The sequence below is a fragment of the Chiloscyllium plagiosum genome, chromosome 31 (genome assembly GCF_004010195.1).
Source record: "Chiloscyllium plagiosum isolate BGI_BamShark_2017 chromosome 31, ASM401019v2, whole genome shotgun sequence".
Lineage (NCBI taxonomy): Eukaryota > Metazoa > Chordata > Chondrichthyes > Orectolobiformes > Hemiscylliidae > Chiloscyllium > Chiloscyllium plagiosum.
This window is the reverse complement of record NC_057740.1, coordinates 42,442,293-42,461,918: the sequence shown is the minus strand read 5'-3', so window position 1 is coordinate 42,461,918 and position 19,626 is coordinate 42,442,293. Positions and strand designations below refer to the sequence as shown.

General features: G+C 45.9%; 1 protein-coding gene across 2 annotated transcripts in view; it reads left to right on the top strand.

Moving 5' to 3' along the window:
* The first annotated feature begins 4,926 nt into the window (after positions 1–4,926).
* Positions 4,927–19,626, top strand: part of keap1a (kelch-like ECH-associated protein 1a) — a 26,333-nt gene continuing 11,633 nt past the window's right edge. Inside the window, exons 1-3 of one of the 2 annotated variants that reach the window (XM_043721532.1) lie at positions 4,927–5,089; positions 16,110–17,253; positions 18,948–19,360. In XM_043721532.1, the coding sequence (XP_043577467.1) occupies positions 16,702–17,253; positions 18,948–19,360 (965 nt within the window). In that variant the 5' untranslated portion in view covers positions 4,927–5,089; positions 16,110–16,701. Of the gene's footprint in view, positions 5,090–16,109; positions 17,254–18,947 lie in introns of both variants that reach the window. The other variant, XM_043721531.1, reaches the window with a different exon arrangement.

The window sequence follows — 19,626 nt, the reverse complement described above, 5'->3', positions numbered from 1 at the left end:
GCTCCACACAGAGACCGCCTTGCTGATCTTTGAGGGGCCCTATTCTCTCCCTAGTTACCCTTTTGTCCTTAATATATTTATAAAAACCCTTTGGATTCTCCTTAATTCTATTTGCCAAAGCTATCACATGTCCCTCCTGATTTCCCTCTTAAGTATACTCCTACTTCCTTTATACTCTTCTAAGGATTCACTCGATCTATCCTGTCTATACCTGACATATGCTTCCTTCATTTTTGTCATTTCTTTTGTCATCCAACATTTCCTATACCTACCAGCCTTTCCTTTCACCCTAACAGGAATATACTTTCTCTGGATTCTCGTTATCTCATTTCTGAAGGCTTCCCATTTTCCAGCCGTCCCTTTACCTGCGAACATCTGCCTCCAATCAGCTTTCGAAAGTTCTTGCCTAATACCGTCAAAATTGACCTTTCTCCAATTTAGAACTTCAACTTTTAGATCTGGTCTATCCTTACCCTTGTGGATTTCCATCTGACTATTTCCCCGCAGTAACTGTGCGAGATATTATAGGGATTTGCCAGAACTGCTACTTCTCTGATCTTTAATATTTCATGTTCATATAAGTATGTTTTTTACATTTGCAGGAAACATACATTGAATTCTTCCATGATCATAATTTCCCTCACATTCACAGCATTTTTGTCCAGCTTTAGTATCTAAACCACTCAATCTGCAGCATTTTTCTCTCTCTTGAAATTCTACAAATCTTTATTTCGGTTTCTTTCTTATACTCATTAAATTTAATTGGTAATGTTTAGGATCAAGTTAGGAGAATTATACCTTCAGCAGTTCTGTAGACTGTTCTTCTGACAAAAAGCATGCACTGTCATAACTATACCTGTTAGAACACTCTGTCATATTAAAGTCCAAGCATCTTTTGGCCACTTCATAAGACCAATTACTTTCCCAGAAGAGGAAAAATATCTTTCAACTCTATGGTCTGCAAGTATAGGCTTTACACAAAGTTAATTAGTTCAGTCAAAACCCTCACTGGAATCAGAATCATCCTCTAAAGTCTTATTGTCTTCTTCATTCTAAGCTTTTTGTTTAACTATCTCATGTTTTCCAATTTCCCTATCTCTTTTTAAATTCCATCTCATCTTGTTTTTTTCTTTTCCTTATTTTCTATCATCCTCTTTTTCTCCCCCTCAATTCCATTTAAAGCTTTCTTACATTGATATCCCTTTCTACATTTTCTTCTGACTCAAGTCCCTAGACCTCAGGTAAAGGAAGAGAGGTTGACAACAAGAATCCTTCATGGTGACCTCAAACCAGTGATAGGAATTGAACCCATGCTGTTGGCAGTATACTGTTTTGTAAACGAATGATCCAGCCAACTGAGCTAAACTGATTCCTGGTTGCAGCTTATTAATCACGACATGTTAACAGTAGAAGTAGCTGTATAACTTTACACTTTATAACTAACTTTATAACAGAAATTAGTGTTATGAATTTAATTAACAGCAGTTAGTTAAAACCAACTATCTTTTGTATTTTTTTATATAAATAGTTGGGACAATGGAAAATATGAAAGGAATTACAGATTTTGATAGAGATGGCACAAGGAATACAATGATTAAAAGAATTCAAGCAGTCCTTAGAGATAAGCAACTCTGGGACAGACCCAAATAGATATAACCAGTAACTTTGGAATGCAAATTAATGGGATGCACAGAAAGATTCAAAGTCTGTTTGCTTGGTCAGGAGATTGCAATGTCTGTTAAACACCATGAAATAGTGGGGGCCTGGAGCTGTCCATCATTGATTAGGTGTTTCACAAGATTGCGTGTATGGAATAAGGGGAAGGATATGGTGACATTGCTGTATGTGATTATTGTAACATAAAATGTATACACCTGCTGTATTTCACTACAAAAATCAGAATGTGTCATTGATCTCTCTTCCAATCTGAGCCAAAGATTAAGAGAATAATTGTGTTCTCACGTTGAGGCCAGATTCAGTGAAGATCCTTTGGCCCTCTCCCTGCACTAACTGGTTTTAGCTCGAATAAAAGTCTGCCACTTGGCTGTGTCCTGCTTGCATCCTGAGTCTTTGTTCCCAGTTGGAAGGGTTACCCTCTAGAGATATATATAAATCACACTACCTACTTACCAACATTCAATTACTGGGGATGTTGAGCCAGTTGGTATTACTGATCAACTGCATTTAATATGCAGAATAACAGAAAGCCACACCACTCTGTGTATGCTTGTGTAGAATGTGAAAACCCCAATTATTTAATAAGATAATCAGGCCACTCTCCACGTCTTGTATTTTGTATCAATGAATTGGAATAGAGTGTGGACCAATGTAGAGTTGGAGCAATTCTGTTCTTAAGATTACATTTATATAGACTACCTCCTGAAGTGCTGACAGGCAGTGAGCTACCTTTGAAGTGTAGTCACTGCCATATGTAAGCTAATTCCCACAAGCAACAGAGAATTAACCACAAGATCTTCTGTGAGTGGGTGGCTAATTGAGGAATAAATATTGGCCAGATTACTAAGGAGAATTTCTCCGCTGTTCTTCAAAATAATTTTCATGGGGCTTTTTGTATCTGGGAGGGGGCAGTCTCAGTCTATTATCTCAGCTGCAGCATTTGTGGGTGGCACGGTGGCACAGTGCCTCACAGCGCCTGAGACCCGGGTTCAATTCCCGCCTCAGGCGACTGACTGTGTGGAGTTTGCACCTTCTCCCCGTGTCTGCGTGGGTTTCCTCCGGGTGCTCCGGTTTCCTCCCACAGTCCAAAGATGTGCAGGTCAGGCGAATTGGCCATTCTAAATTGCCCGTAGTGTTAGGTAAGGAGTAAATGTAGGGGAATGGGTGGGTTGCGCTTCGGCGGGTCGGTGTGGACTTGTTGGGCCGAAGGGCCTGTTTCCACACTGTAATGTAATCTAATCTAAAAAAGACCTCTGACAGTACAGCACTCCTTTGGTGCTGCATGAGACACTTTAGTCACTCCAGGGGCCCAAGTCTTCCCAATGACGCTATGGCTTGAGAGCAATTTAGCCCAATACATTCACCATGTAAAACATGTGACAAATTCCCCACAGGCATGTACTGAATTGACACTTTTCATTGAGAGTTATGCATTACAGAATGGTGTTGAATATGTAGCAGTGAGTATGAATGTGGGTGGCACTCTTTAGATTATTGTTTGCCATCCTCTTCATTTGAGCAAAGAGCAACCAACCATGTTCCTGTTCCACAGATTGTGACAATGTTTATCAGACCGTCATTCCGTCATCAGGTTCTCGTGAGCTGGAAGCTGAGAGGTCATTCTGAATGATGGTATATTTTGATCGGAAGGTCTACTCCATGAAACACTGTGAATAAGACTGGAATTTTGAAAGGCAGTGGTCAATTATCAAAGAAATTCTCTTGGGGAGTGTAGTCTCCCAGGGAGGGTGGAGACAAGAAGCGCTCGGTTCGGTTTGGTTGACAGCTGGCAGTTTAAATATTTGACATTCATGAGTGATGAGAGATGCTGTATGAGGCTTGAAAGGGAAGTTTTCCAAACTATGGACAGTGTAGAAACATGCGGATGTATTCACTCTTCATCTTAATAGATCTGGGGGTTACGGTTAAATGAAGTCCGGAGTCATGTGGCACCAGGTTACAGTCCAACAGGTTTGTTTGAAATCATAAGCTTTCGGAGCGCTGCCCCTTTGTCAGATCACTTCGGACCTTGTTCACCCCAGTCCAACACCGGCACCCTCACATCAAGATTAAACGAGCAACTGAAAGGAATAAGATTCAAAATGAGTGACTGACGGACAATTAGCCACGGGGTCTTTTAACTGTTCAAAAATAGCAGTGAGCTAGTGTTGAGAAGTCATTGAATTCTTACACAGTGCAGGAAGAGACAGCTTGATCCATCGGATCTGCACCAACTGTCCCGTGAGCATCCCATATTTTTACCGTGGCCATCCCACCTAACCACAGGGCAGTTTAGCATGGCCATCCCACCTAACCTGCAGCCGTTTGGACTGTGGGAGGAAACCGGCGCAAACTCCACACAGACACGGGGAAAATGTGCAAACTCCACACAGATAGTCATCCGAGGCTGGGATCAAACCCGGGTCCTTGGCACTGGGAGGCAGCAGTGCTAACCACTGAGCCACCATGCCACCCTAATTCTATGCTGAAGTCAATGTATGGAGGAGACATTTCAATTCTTTACCCCCATTTCCCCTCCCTCCCATGTCAATTAATTCGGACAAATTGAGACATTTTATTGTAACACATGGGTCAACCTGTCAGAAGCAGATTGACACAATTTTTCCTGAAGTTAAAAGTCCCACAACACCAGGTTATAGTCCCAACAGGTTTAATTGGAAGCACTAGCTTTCTGAGCACCGCTCCTTCACCAGGTGGTTGTGGGCCTGGTGTGTGATTTTTAACTTTGTATATCCCAGGCCAACACCGGCATCTCCAAATCGTGACCTTTCCTGAAAGTTTCAAGCAGGAACAGCTGAATTGGAAAAACCCTGGAGAAACTGATCTCTAACAGCGCCCTGGTCAGCCACAAAACTGTTTTGAAAAGATTGTGTTTTATGTTTTAAAACCGCAGATCTATGAGACCATGTGCTGAGTATGCTGAGCTGGTGGTAAGTTCGGAGAATGTTGGCCCCCAGCATGGGGAAGGGGGCAGTGCTGTGTACACTGAGACCGAGGACATATTCTGGTTCCGCCAGTCTCACCAGTTCCCTGTCTCTCATACCCTCGCAATGTCAATCACTAACAAACTGCAAAGTCATGCTGATGTCTGGGAAAGGGCCGGAACGTTCAGTTACCTTCCCGGAACCGGCCCGCGGCTCCCAGACACTCCCTTTTGAACTGAAAAAAAAGCAAGTCACGCCCCTCTACCTGCCCTGCGCCGGCAGATCGACTGTGTGAGGCTGCACGCTGAGCGCGTCTTAAAGGAGCAGCAGCTGCTGGTACTCGGGCCACTTGGTGAGGGAGCTGGAAAAGGGAGGAAATCTCATGAAGCAGTTCTTACAACTGCCTTCTCTCCTAATCTGATTGTTTTTCAAAGGGCTTAAAGACAGGCCAAGTTTCTCAGCACCTGGTAAGTTATTTGGTTTCTTTTTGTACTGAGGCTACACCTGGATTATTGAGCTGGAGCTCGGCTTAAAGGAGGCTTTCTGTCGCCACCTGAGGACCCCCCCACCCCCCCTCCCGAGGTTCGGGGTTACTTTGCCTGATAATTTAATGCAGATCTCCTATTCCTGAGTGTGACCTGTGGGATCGCCCCGTCCGGAGAAAGCACCACATTACTGGCTCGGCTGTGAGGCCACTGCAGTCGAATAAACTTCAGACTCAGTTAAGGAGTGAAACAGGAGGTCGGCCCTGGGGCTAGATCCGGAGAGAGAGAGAGTAGGTACCTGTACTCTCTAGGAAAAGTAGAGATTGTTCATTTCTGTGGCGCCTGTCACATCGCCAGGAAAGGCAATATAGGGCAGGAAATCCAACGGGCACGGCAAGATCCCACCAACTGCGTTGCAGTGGGTGATGGCTGAGCCAACCAGTGTGTTCAAGGGCAGTTCCGGATGGGGAACCGGTGACAACCATTCCCCCATTGCATGGAAGATAAACTCGGTGGCTTCTGATCGACTGGCCTGGGGAATAACCCCCGAACCCCCCCCCCCCCCCAACCCCTCCTCAAAAGGCAGCCACCGATTTACGGATTCACCTGAAAGGCCGTGCCTCAGAAACTGCAGCACCCCCCCCCCGGGTATCGAGACACGGGGTTTCCCTGGGGAACAAGGGCTGGAGGCTCCGAAATGAAGTGCAATCACTCCCCTTGTTGAATCCTGCGGGGTGGGGGGTATGGGTGGGAGGGAGAAAGGTTACCATCTTATTATGAATTGCCTTGAGTAGGGCAATAAGGGGGGGGGGGGAATCAATAATTTCTCCCCCTTCCTCCCCATCCCTGCAGCCCAGAGACAGTTGCACTTTACCAACCGCCTCCTAAACTCCGGGGCCGGGGGTTAAAGCTGTGCTCACGATGACACCAGGGCAGGACCGGAGATTCCCGGTGAGTCCTGAGTTGAGCCTGGGCTCCAGAGACAGTGTGGCACAGGTTTCCTCACAGGACTGTGTATCGACCCAGCGGCACCTCTCCAGTCTCCGCTCGTTAAACTCGGGCCCTATGGATTGAAAAGGTCCTATTGCAGTATCTCAGAACCAGGAGTTCTCCACAGTGTCCTGGACTGGAGTTCATCCTTCAGCTAACATTGCTGACAATTCGTGGCGCCAGACATTGTCACAGGGCTGCGCGCAAATTAGCTGCCACATTTCCTGCAGGAATTACGTTTCAAAGAGTAATTCACTGGCCGACAGCGGTGTCGACATTGTCAGTTCGCTCTGTAATTCTTTCCTTTTTCTCCATGTACGTTGTTACTGGAGGGAAAAATGAAATTTTAAAACATTTTAAAAGCTGGGGAACAGTCTGGACCATCGCACTCCACTGTGGTTAGAGCCAGACCCTGTCAGTTCGCCGCTGATGATCAGAAACTGGTGTTGGATGAACTGTTCCTAAAACATGCCCCACCACCTGCACTCATGATCTAAAATTACCCCCAACTCCGCATCCCCATCCCCACCCCCACTCTGTAACTGCATTCAAGTGCTGGACAGTAACTGGAGCTTCACCTCAGTCATAGAATTGAGGAGACGTAGAGCCTTGGGGTACGGTGGTAGTGTACAGTGGTAATCTTGGGCCTGAAGGTCTGAGTTAAAGTCCGATCACAGAGGTGGATGAACACGTTAATATTAAAATCAGTTTCAATAGGAGACTGAAACTGGTTGTTGAGGTCTTGGGATACACGATTTGAAACGAGCATTCCTGAAAACTAAAGTTTGTTATAAAGACTTGGTTCCAGTGTCTTATCCCACTGCCTGACCACCTGGACTCATTAACTGCTCCCTCACCCCTCTACTCACTCTCTCTTAATGTAGCATTGTGTCCCAGGAACTGACGCTAAAATTACGCTAAAGGAACTCTGTCCTCGTCACTGGTTTCGCTTGATAAATACTTGGGAGAGAGTGAGAGAATTAATCACTGTAATGGGTTGGGAAAGAGATGTTGGTATGATACAGAGGAAAGACACAGGAGTGAAAACTATGTGTAATTCAAAACAGCAAAGCTGGAAAACTCATCTCAGACAGTGTTTGTTCAAAGAAGAAAGGCAATGATGTTTCAAGTCGTTGAACTTTGGTCAAACTCCCAACATTCTGGTTTTTTTTGTCAGTTGCAAGGAGAGAGTGCAGTTGCAGGTTTTGATTACGATGTCAAACTGAAGCCATGGTCAAAGGAGATGTCACGTAGCGGAGCTATCCAGTGCAAAATGGCCAAAAAAAGGACTGATTCTCAACCGATGTTACTAAAATCAATTCTGTGATCAATATCACTTTGCTGCTGTAGGAGCATGTTGTGCACACATAGGCCACCGCATTCCCATAATTATAACAGGGACTACAGCCAATGAAATCATTTTTGAAGTGTGAAATGATTTGGGATATTCGGAGTTTGGGTTCTGTGGTGTCGGTATAGATTGTGCCTGTGAATTTGAGGTGGCTCAGTGGTTAGCACAGCTACCTCACAGCTCTCGGGATCCACATCCGCTTCCAGCCTCGGGGCGATTCTCTGTGCAGAGTTTGCATATTCTCCCTGTGTCTGCGTGGAAATTCAGGAAGTCCAAAAATATGTATAGGTTAGGTGGATTAGTCATGGGATATACGGAGTTACAGCGATAAAGTGGGAGTCTGGGTGGGATGCTGCTCGGAGGGTTGATGTGGACTTGTTGGGCTGTACTGTAGGAATTCTTTTCAATGAAGTTTCATAATGTTAAAGCAGACTCCACAATGACTTCTCCAATTGGCTCAATATTCTCCAATTATTTCACTAATTTGCAGCGGGGAGGGAGCATAAAACTCGACAAGGTTTGGTGAGTCCGGTTGTGGACGAGTTGCAGCAGATCTGATGAGAAAAGGGACAGGAATATGACGTTGACCTTAAAACACTGGGCAGAAATCTTATTGGTAGATCTGAAATGAAAACCAGAGAGAGTTAAAGCAAAGAACTGCGGATTCCGGAAATCTGAAACAAAAAATAGCTGGAGAAACTCGGCAGGTCTGGCAGCTTCTATGGAGAGAGAAGCAGAGTTAACGTTCCAGGCCCGGTTTGACCCTTCATCAGAGATACTAGACTCGAAACGTTAACTCTGTTTTCTGTCTCCACAGGGGCTGTCAGACTTAATGAATTTCTCCAGCTATTTCTGTTGAAGTTAAAAGGTGCATTTCTTTAATAAACTCTTTCAGTAACTGGTTCCAAATATTTATTAGCTGGCCATTATTCTGCTGTACCAAATAAAAAGCTTACATTTATATAGTGTACCAAAATGCTTCACAGCCAGTGCGGTATTTATTGAAGTGCAAACACTGTTATACTGCAGAAAATGCAAGTCAGTTTGCACACAAAATCCCAAAGTGATAATGTCTACATCATTAGCTTAAATGCTGCTGTTTGTGGGACACATGGCCCCAGGAGACTGATGTGAACTTTCCCTGCTCTTCCAATATATCTTTAGTTACCTGAGAAAGCAGATGGGATCTTGTTTCCCTGAAAGATGAAACTTTTCAGTTCTGCCCATGCTCCCCAGTGCATTGAAGATTCAGTCTAGATTATGCTACTGCTGTTGGGGAGGTTTTAAACGAATGTGGCAGGGCCCTGGGAACCAGAAGGGAAGACAAGTAGGCAGTAAGTTGGAGACTGGAGACTGTAAGAATTATGAAGATAGCATTAATAAAGGGGAGAGTAGGCAGGGAGCAGGTGAGTGCAAAAGAACTGGTGGCCTGAAGTGCATCTACTGTAAAGCAAGGAGTATAGTGGGTAAGGCAGATGAACTTAGGGCTTGGATTGGTGCCTGGGAGTATGACGTTATTGCGATCACAGAGACTTGGTTGAAGGAACAGCATGATTGGCAACTAAATGTTCCTGGATATAGACGCTTCAGACAGGACAGGGAGGGAAGTAAAGGTGGGGAGGGCGGGGGGGGTGGAGTTGCATTGCTGGTCAGGGACGATATCACGGCTGTGCTAAAGGAGGACACTATGGAGGGCTTGGGTAGTGAGGCATTATGGGTGGAGCTGAGAAATAAGAAGGGTGCAGTTACATTGTTGGGGCTGTATTACAGGCCTCCCAACAGTGAGCGTGAGGTAGAAGAACAAAGAGGTAAACAGATTATGGAAATAACTTGAGGCAATAGGGTAGTGGTGATGGGAGATTTTAATTTTCCCAACATTGACTGGGACACACTTAGTGTCAGAGGTCTGGATGGGGCAGGATTTGTAAGGAGCATCCAGGAAAGTTTTCTAGAGCTGTATGTCAATAGTCCAATGAGGGAAGGGACCATATTGGACCTGGTGTTGGGGAATGAGCCAGGCCAGGCGATAAAAGTTGCAGTGGGGGATTTCTTTGAGAATAGTGACCACAGTTCTTAAGTTTAGAATACCCGTAGATAAAGATGAGAGTGGTCCTAAGGGACAAGTACTAAACTGGGCCAAGGCCAATTATATCAAAATTAGGCAGGAGCTGGGAATTGTGGATTGGACACAGCTATTTGAAGGAAAGTCCACATTTGAGATGTGGGAGGCTTTCAAAGATAGATTAAAGATTGTGCAGGATAGGCATGTCCCTTTGAAAACAAAGGAAAGGAAGGGCAAGATTCATGAACTGTGGATGGCAGGAGAAATCATGCGACTGGCCAAGAAGAAAAGTGAGTGTACATAAGGTCCAGGCAGCTAAGAACAGGATGGGCCCTGGAGGAATATCGGAAGAGTAGGACAAGTCTTAAACGAGGAATCAAGCGGCTAAAAGGGGTCATGAAGTAGCATTAGTGAGCAGAATTAGGGAGAATCCCAAGGCTTTTTATTCTTATATAAGAAGCAAGAGAGTAACGAGAGAAAGGGTTGGTCCACTAAAGGATAAGGAAGGAAGGTTGTTTGTCGAACCTGAGAAAATCGGTGAGATTCTCATTGATTACTTTGCATCAGTGTTCACTAATGAACAGGAGGTGATGAATGCTGAGATTAGAGATAGAAGTTTGTTTACTCTGGGTCACATTGACATAAGGAGGGAAGATGTGTTGGGTAGGCTAAAGGATATTAAGGTGGACAAATTCCCAGGACCGGATGGGATCTATCCCAGGTTGCTGAGAGAGGCGAGAAAGGAAATAGCTGGGGCTCTGACAGATACCTATGTATCATCCTTAAACACAGGTCAGGTGCCAGATGACTGGAGGGTTGCTCAAGTTGTCCCACTGTATAAGATGGGTAGTAGGGATATTCCAGACCAGTGTGCCTGATGTCAGTGGTGCAAACATTGCTGAAGAAGGTACTGAGGGATAAAATCTATTTATATTTTGAAAAGAATGGGCTTATCAGTGATAGGCAACATGGTTTTGTTTAGGGTAGACAGGCCGCCTACTTGCGGAGCGATTCAGAGAGCACCTCTGGGCCACCCGGACGAACCAACCCAATCACCCTGTAGCACAGCATTTCAACTCCCCCTCCCACTCCACCGAGGATATGCAGGTCATTGGACTCATCCACCGCCAAACCACAACAATGCGACGGTCGGAGGAGGAGCGTCTTATCTTCCGACTGGGAACCCTCCAACCACAGGGGATGAACTTGGACTTCACCAGTTTCTTCATCCCCCCTCCCCCCACCTTGTCTCAGCCGAATCCCTCCAGCCCGGCACCGCCTTCCTGACCTGCAGTCTTCTTCTTGACCTCTCCACCTCCACCCTACTCCGACCTATCACCCTCACCTTGACCTCTTTCCACCTATCACATTTCCAACGCCCCTCCTCCAAGTCCCTCCTCCCTACCTTTTATCTTCTCCTGCTGAACACTCTCTGCTCATTCCTGAAGAAGGGCATGTGCCCGAAACGTCGATTCTTCTGTTCCCTAGATGCTGCCTGACCTGCTGTGCTGTTCCAGCAATAAAGTTTCAGCTTTGATCTCCAGCGTCTGCAGACCTCACTTTCTCCTTTAGGGTAGATTGTGCCTTACCAACTTAATAGAGTTTTTTGAGGAAGTGTCCAAGTTGATAGATGAAGGAAGGGCTGTAGATGTCATATACATGGACATTAATAAGGCATTTGATAAGGTTTCCCATGGTAAACTAATAGAGAAAGTGAAGTCACATGGTGTGCAGGGTGTTCTAGCTCGATGGATAAAGAGCTGGTTGAGTAACAGGAGACAGAGAGTAGTAGTTGAAGGGAGTTCTCGAAATGGAGAAAGGTGACCAGTGATGATCCACAGGGATCAGTTCTGGGGCTGCTGTTATTTGTAATATACATAAATGATCTGGAAGAGGACACTGTTGGTATGATCAGCAAGTTTGCAGATGACACGAAGATTGGTGGAGTAGTAGAAAGCATAAGGGACTGTCAGAGAATACAGGAGAATATAGATAGATTGATAACGAGAGTCCAAAGAAAGTATATTTCTGTTACGATGAAAGGAAAGGTTGGTAGGTATAGGGAATGCTGGATGACTAAAGAAATTGAGGGTTCAGTTAAGAAAAAGAAGGAAACATATGTCAGGTATAGACAGGATAGATCAAGTGAATCCTTACAGTATAAAGGCAGTATGACTATACTTAAGAGAGAATTCAGGAGGGCAAAAAGGGAACATGAGATAGTTTTGGCAAATAGAGTTAAGGAGAATCCAAAGGCTTTTTACAAATACATTAAGGACAAAAGGGTAACTAGGGAGAGGATACGCCCCCTCAAAGATCAGCAAGGTGGCCTTTTTGTGGAACTGCAGGAAATGGGGCAGATACTAAACGAGTATTTTGTATCAATATTTAGTGTGGAAAAGGACATGGAAGATATAGACTGTAGGGAAATGGATGGTGACATCTTGAAAAATGTCCATATTACAGAGGAGGAAGTGCTGTATGTCTTGAAATGCATAAAAGTGGATAAATTCTCAGGACCTGATCAGGTGTACCCAGAACTCTGGGAAGCTAAGGAAGTGATTGCTGGGCCTCTTGCTGAGATATTTGTATCATTGATAGTCACAGGTGAGGTGCCGGAAGACTGGAGGTTGGCTAACGTGGTGCCACTGTTTAAGAAGGGCAGTAAGGACAAGCCAGGGAACTATAGACCAGTGAGCCTGACGTTGGTGATGGGCAAGTTGTTGGAGGGAATCCTGAGGGACAAGATGTACATGTATTTGGAAAGGCAAGGCCTGATTAGGGATAGTCAGCATGGCTTTATGCATATGAAATCGTTTCTCAGAAACTTGATTGAATTTTTTGAAGAAGTAACAAGGAGGATTGATGAGGGCAGAGTGGTAGATGTGATCTATATGGACTTCAGTAAAGTGTTCCACAATGTTCCCCATGGGACACTGGTGAGCAAGGTTAGATCTCATAGAATACATGGAGAACTCACCATTTGGATACAGAACTAGCTGAAAAGTAAAAGACAGAGGGTGATGGTGGAGGGTTGTTTTTCAGACTGAAGGCCTATGACCAGTGGAGTGCCACAAGGATCGGTGCTGGGTCCACTACTTTTCATCACTATATAAATGATTTAGATGCGAGCATAAGAGGTACAGTTAGTAAGTTTGCTGATGACACCAAAACTGGAGGTGATGTGGACAGCGAAGAGGGTTACCTCAGATTACAATGGGATCTTGATGAGATGGGCTAATGGGTTGTGAAGTGGCAGCTGGAGTTTAATTTACATAAATGCGAGGTGCTGCATTTTAGGAAAGCAAATTTTAGCAGGACTTATATACACTTAATGGTAAAGTTCTAGGGAGTGTTGCTGAACAAAGACATCTTGGAGTGCAGGTTCATAGCTCCTTGAAAGTGGAGTCACAAGTAGATAGGATAGTGAAGAAGGCATTTGGTATGCTTTCCTTTATTGGTCAGAGTATTGAGTACAGGAGTTGGGAGGTCATGTTGCGGCTGTACAGGGCCTTGGTTAGGCCACTGTTGGAATATTGCTTGCAATTTTGGTCTCTTTCCTATCGGAAAGATGTTGTGAAACTTGAAAGTGTTCAGAAAAGATCTATAAGAATGTTGCCAGGGTTGGAGGATTTGAGCTATAGGGAGAGGTTGAATAGTCTGGGTTTGTTTTCCCCGGAGCTTCAGAGGCTGAGGGGTGACCTTATAGAGGTTTATAAAATCATGAGGGACATGGATAGGATAAATAGACAAAGTCTTTTCCCTGGGGTGGGGAGTCCAGAACTAGAGGGCATAGGTTTAGGGTGAGAGTGGAAAGATATAAAAGGGACCTAAGGGGCAGCTTTTTCACACAGAAGATGGTACGTGTATGGAATGAGCTGCCAGAGGATGTGGTGGAGGCTAGTACAATTGCAACATTTAAGAAGCATTTGGATGGGTATATGAATGGGAAGGGTTTGGAGGGATATGGGCCAGGTTCTAGCAGGTGGGACTAGATTGGGTTGGGATATCTGGTCGTCATGGACGAGTTGGACTGATGGGTCTGTTTCTGTGCTGGACATCTCTATGACTCTATGGAGATTTGGGTGGAGAGGTGTCAGATGGAGTTCAATCCAGGTAAATGTGAGGTGATGCATTTTGGGAAGTCTAATTCTCGAGCAAACTGTACTGTAAGCGGAAGAGCCTTGCAAAAAGTTAAGGAGCAGAGAAATCTGAGAGTTCAGGTCTATCGTACCCTGAAGGTTGCTGCACAGGTGGATAGAGTGGTCAAGACGGCATATGGTATGCTTGCCTTCATCGGACGGGGTATTGAGTATAAGAGTTGGCAGGTCATGTTAAAATTGTACAAGACATTGGTTTGGCCGCATTTAGAATATTGTGTACAGTTCTGGTCGGCACATTACCAAAAGGATGTGGACGCTTTGGAGAGGGTGCAGAGAAGGTTTACGAGGATGTTGCCTGGTATGGAGGGTGCTAGCTATGAAGAGATGTTGAGTAGGTTAGGATTGTTTTCATTTGAAAAAAGTAGATTGAGGGGGAAACCTGATTGAGATCTACAAAATCATGAAGGGTATAAACAGGGTCGATAGAGATAAGCTATTTCCCAGGGTGAGGGATTAAATAACGAGAGGTCACGCGTTCAAGGTGAGAGGTGAAAAATTTAAGGGGGATACACACGGCAAGTACTTCACACAGAGGATGGTGGGTCTCTGGAACACGTTGCCAGCAGAGGTGGTAGAGGCAGGCACGGTAGATTCATTTAAGGTGCGTCTGGACAGATGCATGTAGAGGTGGGGAGCAGAGGGGTACAGATGCTTAGGAGTTGGGCGATAGGTTTAGACAATGGATTTGGATCAGCTTAGGCTTGGATGGCCTGTTCCTGAATTGTAAACTTTCTTTGTTCTTTGTTCTATATGCACAAATATCTGGAATGAGAGACCTGTCCCCCAGTGATAGTCTGTGTGTGTGTGACCCCAGACCCCAGTGAGAGTGTGTGTGTGAGAGAGAGAGAGACCCCAGTAAGATTCAGTGTGTGTGTATGTGTGTGTCTGAGAGACCCCAGCCCCCAGTGAGAGTCAGTGTGTGTGTGTGTGAGAGAGAGAGCGAAAGAGACCCCAGTGAGAGTCTGTGGGTATGTGTGTGTGTGAGAGAGAGACCCCAGACCCCAGTGAGAGTCAGTGTGTGTGTGAGAGAGAGAGAAAGAGACCCCAGTGAGACTCTGTGTGTGTGAGAGAGACCCCAGACCCCAGTGAGAGTCAGTGTGTGTGTGTGAGAGAGACCCCAGACCCCAGTGAGAGTCAGTGTGTGTGTGTGTGAGAGAGAGAGAGAGACCCCAGACCCCAGTGAGAGTCAGTGTGTGTGTGGGAGCTGTTCCCAGTGACAGCTGCAAACTTATTGTTTCTTTTGCTACTGGCCTGAACTGATCTGGCGAGGATGGCCCTGCCTTGAATAGCCTCAATTTTTTATGTCAAGGTTTGCTCACACTCCAATGTGGAGTTGAAAGAGTTAACTCGTGTGCAAACAATTGTCGCTGACAGGCAATGACTAATCAAAAATGCAGTTATTTCATTTTATTGTAAGGACATGTGACCTTAGCAATGCGAAAGGATGAATAGGGAGGGAGAGGCTTGTGGCTTCCTGTTGAAAATATTTACTGTGGTATCTCCAGGGTGAGATGTGCACGTGTCCATTCAAATGTTGTTGCTTTTTTTTTCTCTTTTTTTTAACTTCCTTTTTTTCACCACACTACCTCCCCAGCACCCATGATGTATGTGTGTAGGTGTGTTTGTAAGTGTTGTTGCTTTATTGCTCTTTGATGTTGACAGCAGGTTTGCAGACTTTTTTTAATCAGGATGACTGAAGATTAGGAACATCACTTTATGTTTCAGAGCAGTTTGTGCCTCCAACTAAAGGCTGCACTAACCCTGACTCTATCACAGGCTGCTCCATATTAATGGCCATGGTATCAGTTTGGTTCAGTGAATGCCAAGTCGATGCAAGGTGTTGTTGTACTGGAGGTGCCAACTTTCTGATGAGACCTTAAATAGAGTCCCTGTCTGTTCTCGCTAGCAGACATTAAAGTTTCTTGGAAATACAGAACTGGAGGTTTGCTCAAAAAGTACACATCTTGTACTCAGGCCAATTCACAAGAATATCATTGTAAAAGGGAATACTGATTGGTTGGCAAGTGAACTCTGATTGGTAAAGACATTGCCATGGAGAATGCACCTGTTAGATGATGACTGACAATTAATCATCAGGTTTTGCTTAAATTTAAACCAGGCTTTGGGACTCTGGTCAAGGCATTGACTCATAAGTTAAGTAGAGAATGAAGTGAACTGTTTATTTTGAGTTGAAATAGGCTCAGTATGTTATTATTTGTATAAAAAGAAAAGGGTCTCACTGTAGGTAGCTTCCGGTAAATACTAGAGCACCACACTGTAAAGCCCAGCTTAAGATCTTAACTGACAATCATGTATGAATTTCAGTGCAGTGTGATGCTACATTTGTGTGTGTATCAAGAGTGTCCCTGTATGCGTGTGTTAGTGTGTGAGATGTTATGATGCCATTAATACTGTTGTCCTTGTCTCTATCTGCAGTGTCACATGTGGCAGAGTTTGCTGGTCATTAGCTTCTGGCGGGAACACACCTCGGTTGGTGAGACCTTCCCCTGCCTGGAGACTGTCAGCATCCAATTTTCAGCCAAGATCGAACAGGAACAGGACAGTTCACTGTCAATCCTCATTAAACACTGGCATCATTTTAAACAGCTAGACAGTTCCACCCACTATCCAATTTTGGGAGAGGGAACAAAAGAATATAAGACTATTATGTAGCTTTGGCATTGATTGGCGTGAAAGACTGTAACTGAGTTTTTGTGCCTTAAATTATTAGTCAGGGTGCAGCTACTGAGTCTTGAGGGACTGGTCTCATCATCCTGAAGGCACTGTCTATTTTTCACCCTCCTGCTCAGTCTCAGGGAGATACTCACTCACTGCAGGAAACTGAGAGAAGGATGTCTGAAAACCAATGAGTTTCAGAAGTTGAGGCTGAGAGGGAGATGAGGATACAGGAGACGGAGTGGTTCACTAACAGGATGGTGAGTTGAGCCAGTCACCTGGCAGTGGAACCCATCAGCCACTTGAAAACCAACCTCAGGACAGGGAGAGCAGGAACCCCTCTAATAAAATAATGCTGTGCTCGAAGAAGAGGGTTAACCATTCCCCAGTCATTGTCCCATCACTGAAAGGTCATGGATATCTGGATTATACCGTCGAAAGCCACCCGTCCCGGGCTTTAAGCATCATGCAGGAGTTGAGGCAAGACAGACAGCTGTGTGATGTGACAGTGCGAGTGACCCACGGTGGGAAGGAGCAGACATTTGTTGCACATCGGATTGTCCTTGCTGCCTCCAGCCCTGTCTTCAAGGCCATGTTCACCACCAACCTGCGAGAGCGCCAGGCCTCTGAGATAAAGATCCAGGGCATCCACCCCATGGTGATGGAGAGGCTGATTGACTTTGCCTACACCTCACGGGTGTCAGTGGGTGAACAGTGTGTGGTTCAGCTGCTGCTGGCCAGCACCATGTACCAGGTGGAGGGGGTGATCAACGCTTGCTGTGATTTCCTCATCAAGAACCTGGACTCTGCCAATGCCATTGGTATCTGCCATTTTGCTGAACAGATTGGCTGCACTGAGCTTCGCCAGAGAGGGAAGGAATACATCAATATTCATTTCACTGAGGTAAACCAATTGGGAGGTCATGTTGCCGCTGTACAGGACATTGGTTAGCCCACTTTTGGAATACTGTATGCAATTCTGGTCTCCCACCTATAGGAAGGATGTTGTGAAACTTGAAAGGGTTCAGAAAAGATTTATAAGATGTTGCCAGGGTTGGACGGTTTGAGCTATAGGGAGAGGCTGAATAAGTTGAGGCTGTTTTCCCGGAGCATCGGAGGCTGAGGGGTAATCTTATAGAGGTTTATAAAATCATGAGGGACATGGATAGGATAAATGGACAAGGTCATTTGCCTGGGGTGGGGGAGTCCAGAACTAGAGGGCATGGGTTTAAGGTGAGAGGGGATAGATTTAAAAGGGAACTAAGGGGTAATGTGTTCACTTAGAGGGTGGTACGGGTATGGAATGAGCTGCCAGAGGAAGTGGTGGAGGCTGGTACAATTACAGCATTTAAAAGGCACCTGGCTGAGTATGTAAATAGGAATGGCACGGTGGCTCAGTGGTTAGCATTGCTGCCTCACAGTGCTAGGGACTCGGGTTCAATTCCTACCTTGGGTGTGGATTTAGCACACTCCCCCCACTCCTCCCTGTATGCATGGGTTTCTTCCCACAGTCCAAAGATGTGCAGTTCAGGTGAATTGGCCATGCTAAATTGCCCATAATGTTAGGTGCATTAGTCAGGGGTAAATATAAGGTGATGGGGAATGGGTCTGGGTTGGCTACTCTTCAGGAGACTCAGTGTGGACTTGTAGGGCCAAAGGGTCTGTGTCCATACTGTAAGGAATCTAACCTTTTTATAAGGGTTCAGAGGAATATGGGCCAAGTGCTGGCAAATGGGACTATGTTAGTTTAGGATATCAGGACATTGCTGATGAAGGGCTTTTGTCCAAACTGTCAACTCTCTTGCTTCTCAGATGTTGCCTGAAATGCTGTGCTTTTCCAGTGCCACACATTTTGACTCTAATTTAGGAAATCTGGTCAGCATGGACAAGTTGGACTGAATGGTCTGTTTCTGTGTTGTCTATCTCTATGACTCAATTACTCTAACCGCAGGGGAATCCACCTTATACATACTTTCCACAGCTAACTGGGAGTCATGCTGTCTGATGGTGTGAGATTGAATTTCAGTCCAGACACTTTGATGTGTTAAACTGCATCAGCCACATAACTGTCCATTTCACCAGTTTATTTCCTCAGTAAATCCAGTTTCAATGTCATTCTCAATGCCTTGTATACAAAGGGCAGATCAATAATAAACATCATCAAAATCTGACCCCTCCCTCCCTCCCCGCACACCATCAGCTAGCTCCCTCTCATCTGAAAAACAGCCACTCTGCTTTCTGTCCTGTATCAGATTGTGTTCATGCAACCAATGACCCTATGGCCTTCGATGTTTCTAACAAGTCTATGATGTCTTTTGAAAGTCCATACACAGTGCACAATATACAGTAAAATGTTCTCTCTCTCTCTGCCCCCCTGCTTTCACTCTCTTCCCATCTGTCTGCCTGTCTCTCTCTTTCACACACACTCTCCAGCTCTCACTCAAACTCTCTCTCTGTTTTTCACTCACTCTATCTTTTCTGTTTGGGTTATTTTAGTCACTGCCCCATTTTCACTGTGACCCTAGCCTTTGCTGTTTCCCCGCTGCCGGCCTCCCTCTCCTGAGCTGCTGTCCCTGACTTTGGCATGTTTCCCACCAGGTGATCAAGGAAGAGGAGTTCTTCAACCTGACTCACTGTCAACTCCTGGACCTCATCAGTCAGGATGGTCTGAACGTGCTGTGCGAGTCTGATGTGTATAAGGCGTGCAGAGAGTGGGTGCGGTGGGACCTGGAGGGTCGCACCCAGTACTTCCACGCCCTCCTGAACGCCCTGCAGATCTACGCGCTGCCCCTCCGCTTCCTCAAGCACCAGCTGCAGGAATGCCCAATCCTGGACAAGGTCAATCCGTGCCGGGATATCCTCTCCAAGATCTTCCAGGAGATGTACCTGCGGAAGCCGCTGCCCCCGGTCAGGCAGAGGGGGAACCAGCTGGTGTATGTGGCCGGGGGTTACCTGCAGCGCTCGCTCCCCAACATGGAAGCGTTCAGCCCCCGGAGCGGCCGCTGGCTGAGGTTAGCGGATATGCCGGGACCCCGCAGTGGGGCTGCCTGCTGTGTGGTGCTCGGGCTGTTCTACACCATCGGCGGCAGGAATAACTCTCAGGGCGCGGGCGAGAACGTGGACTCGGCGGCGCTGGACTGTTACAACCCAATGACCAACCAGTGGAGCCAGCGGGCACCGCTCAACGTGCCCCGCAACCGGCTGGGCGCCGGCGCCATCGACGGAGCCATTTACGCCGTGGGCGGCTCCTGGGGGTCATCACATCACCGCAGCGCCG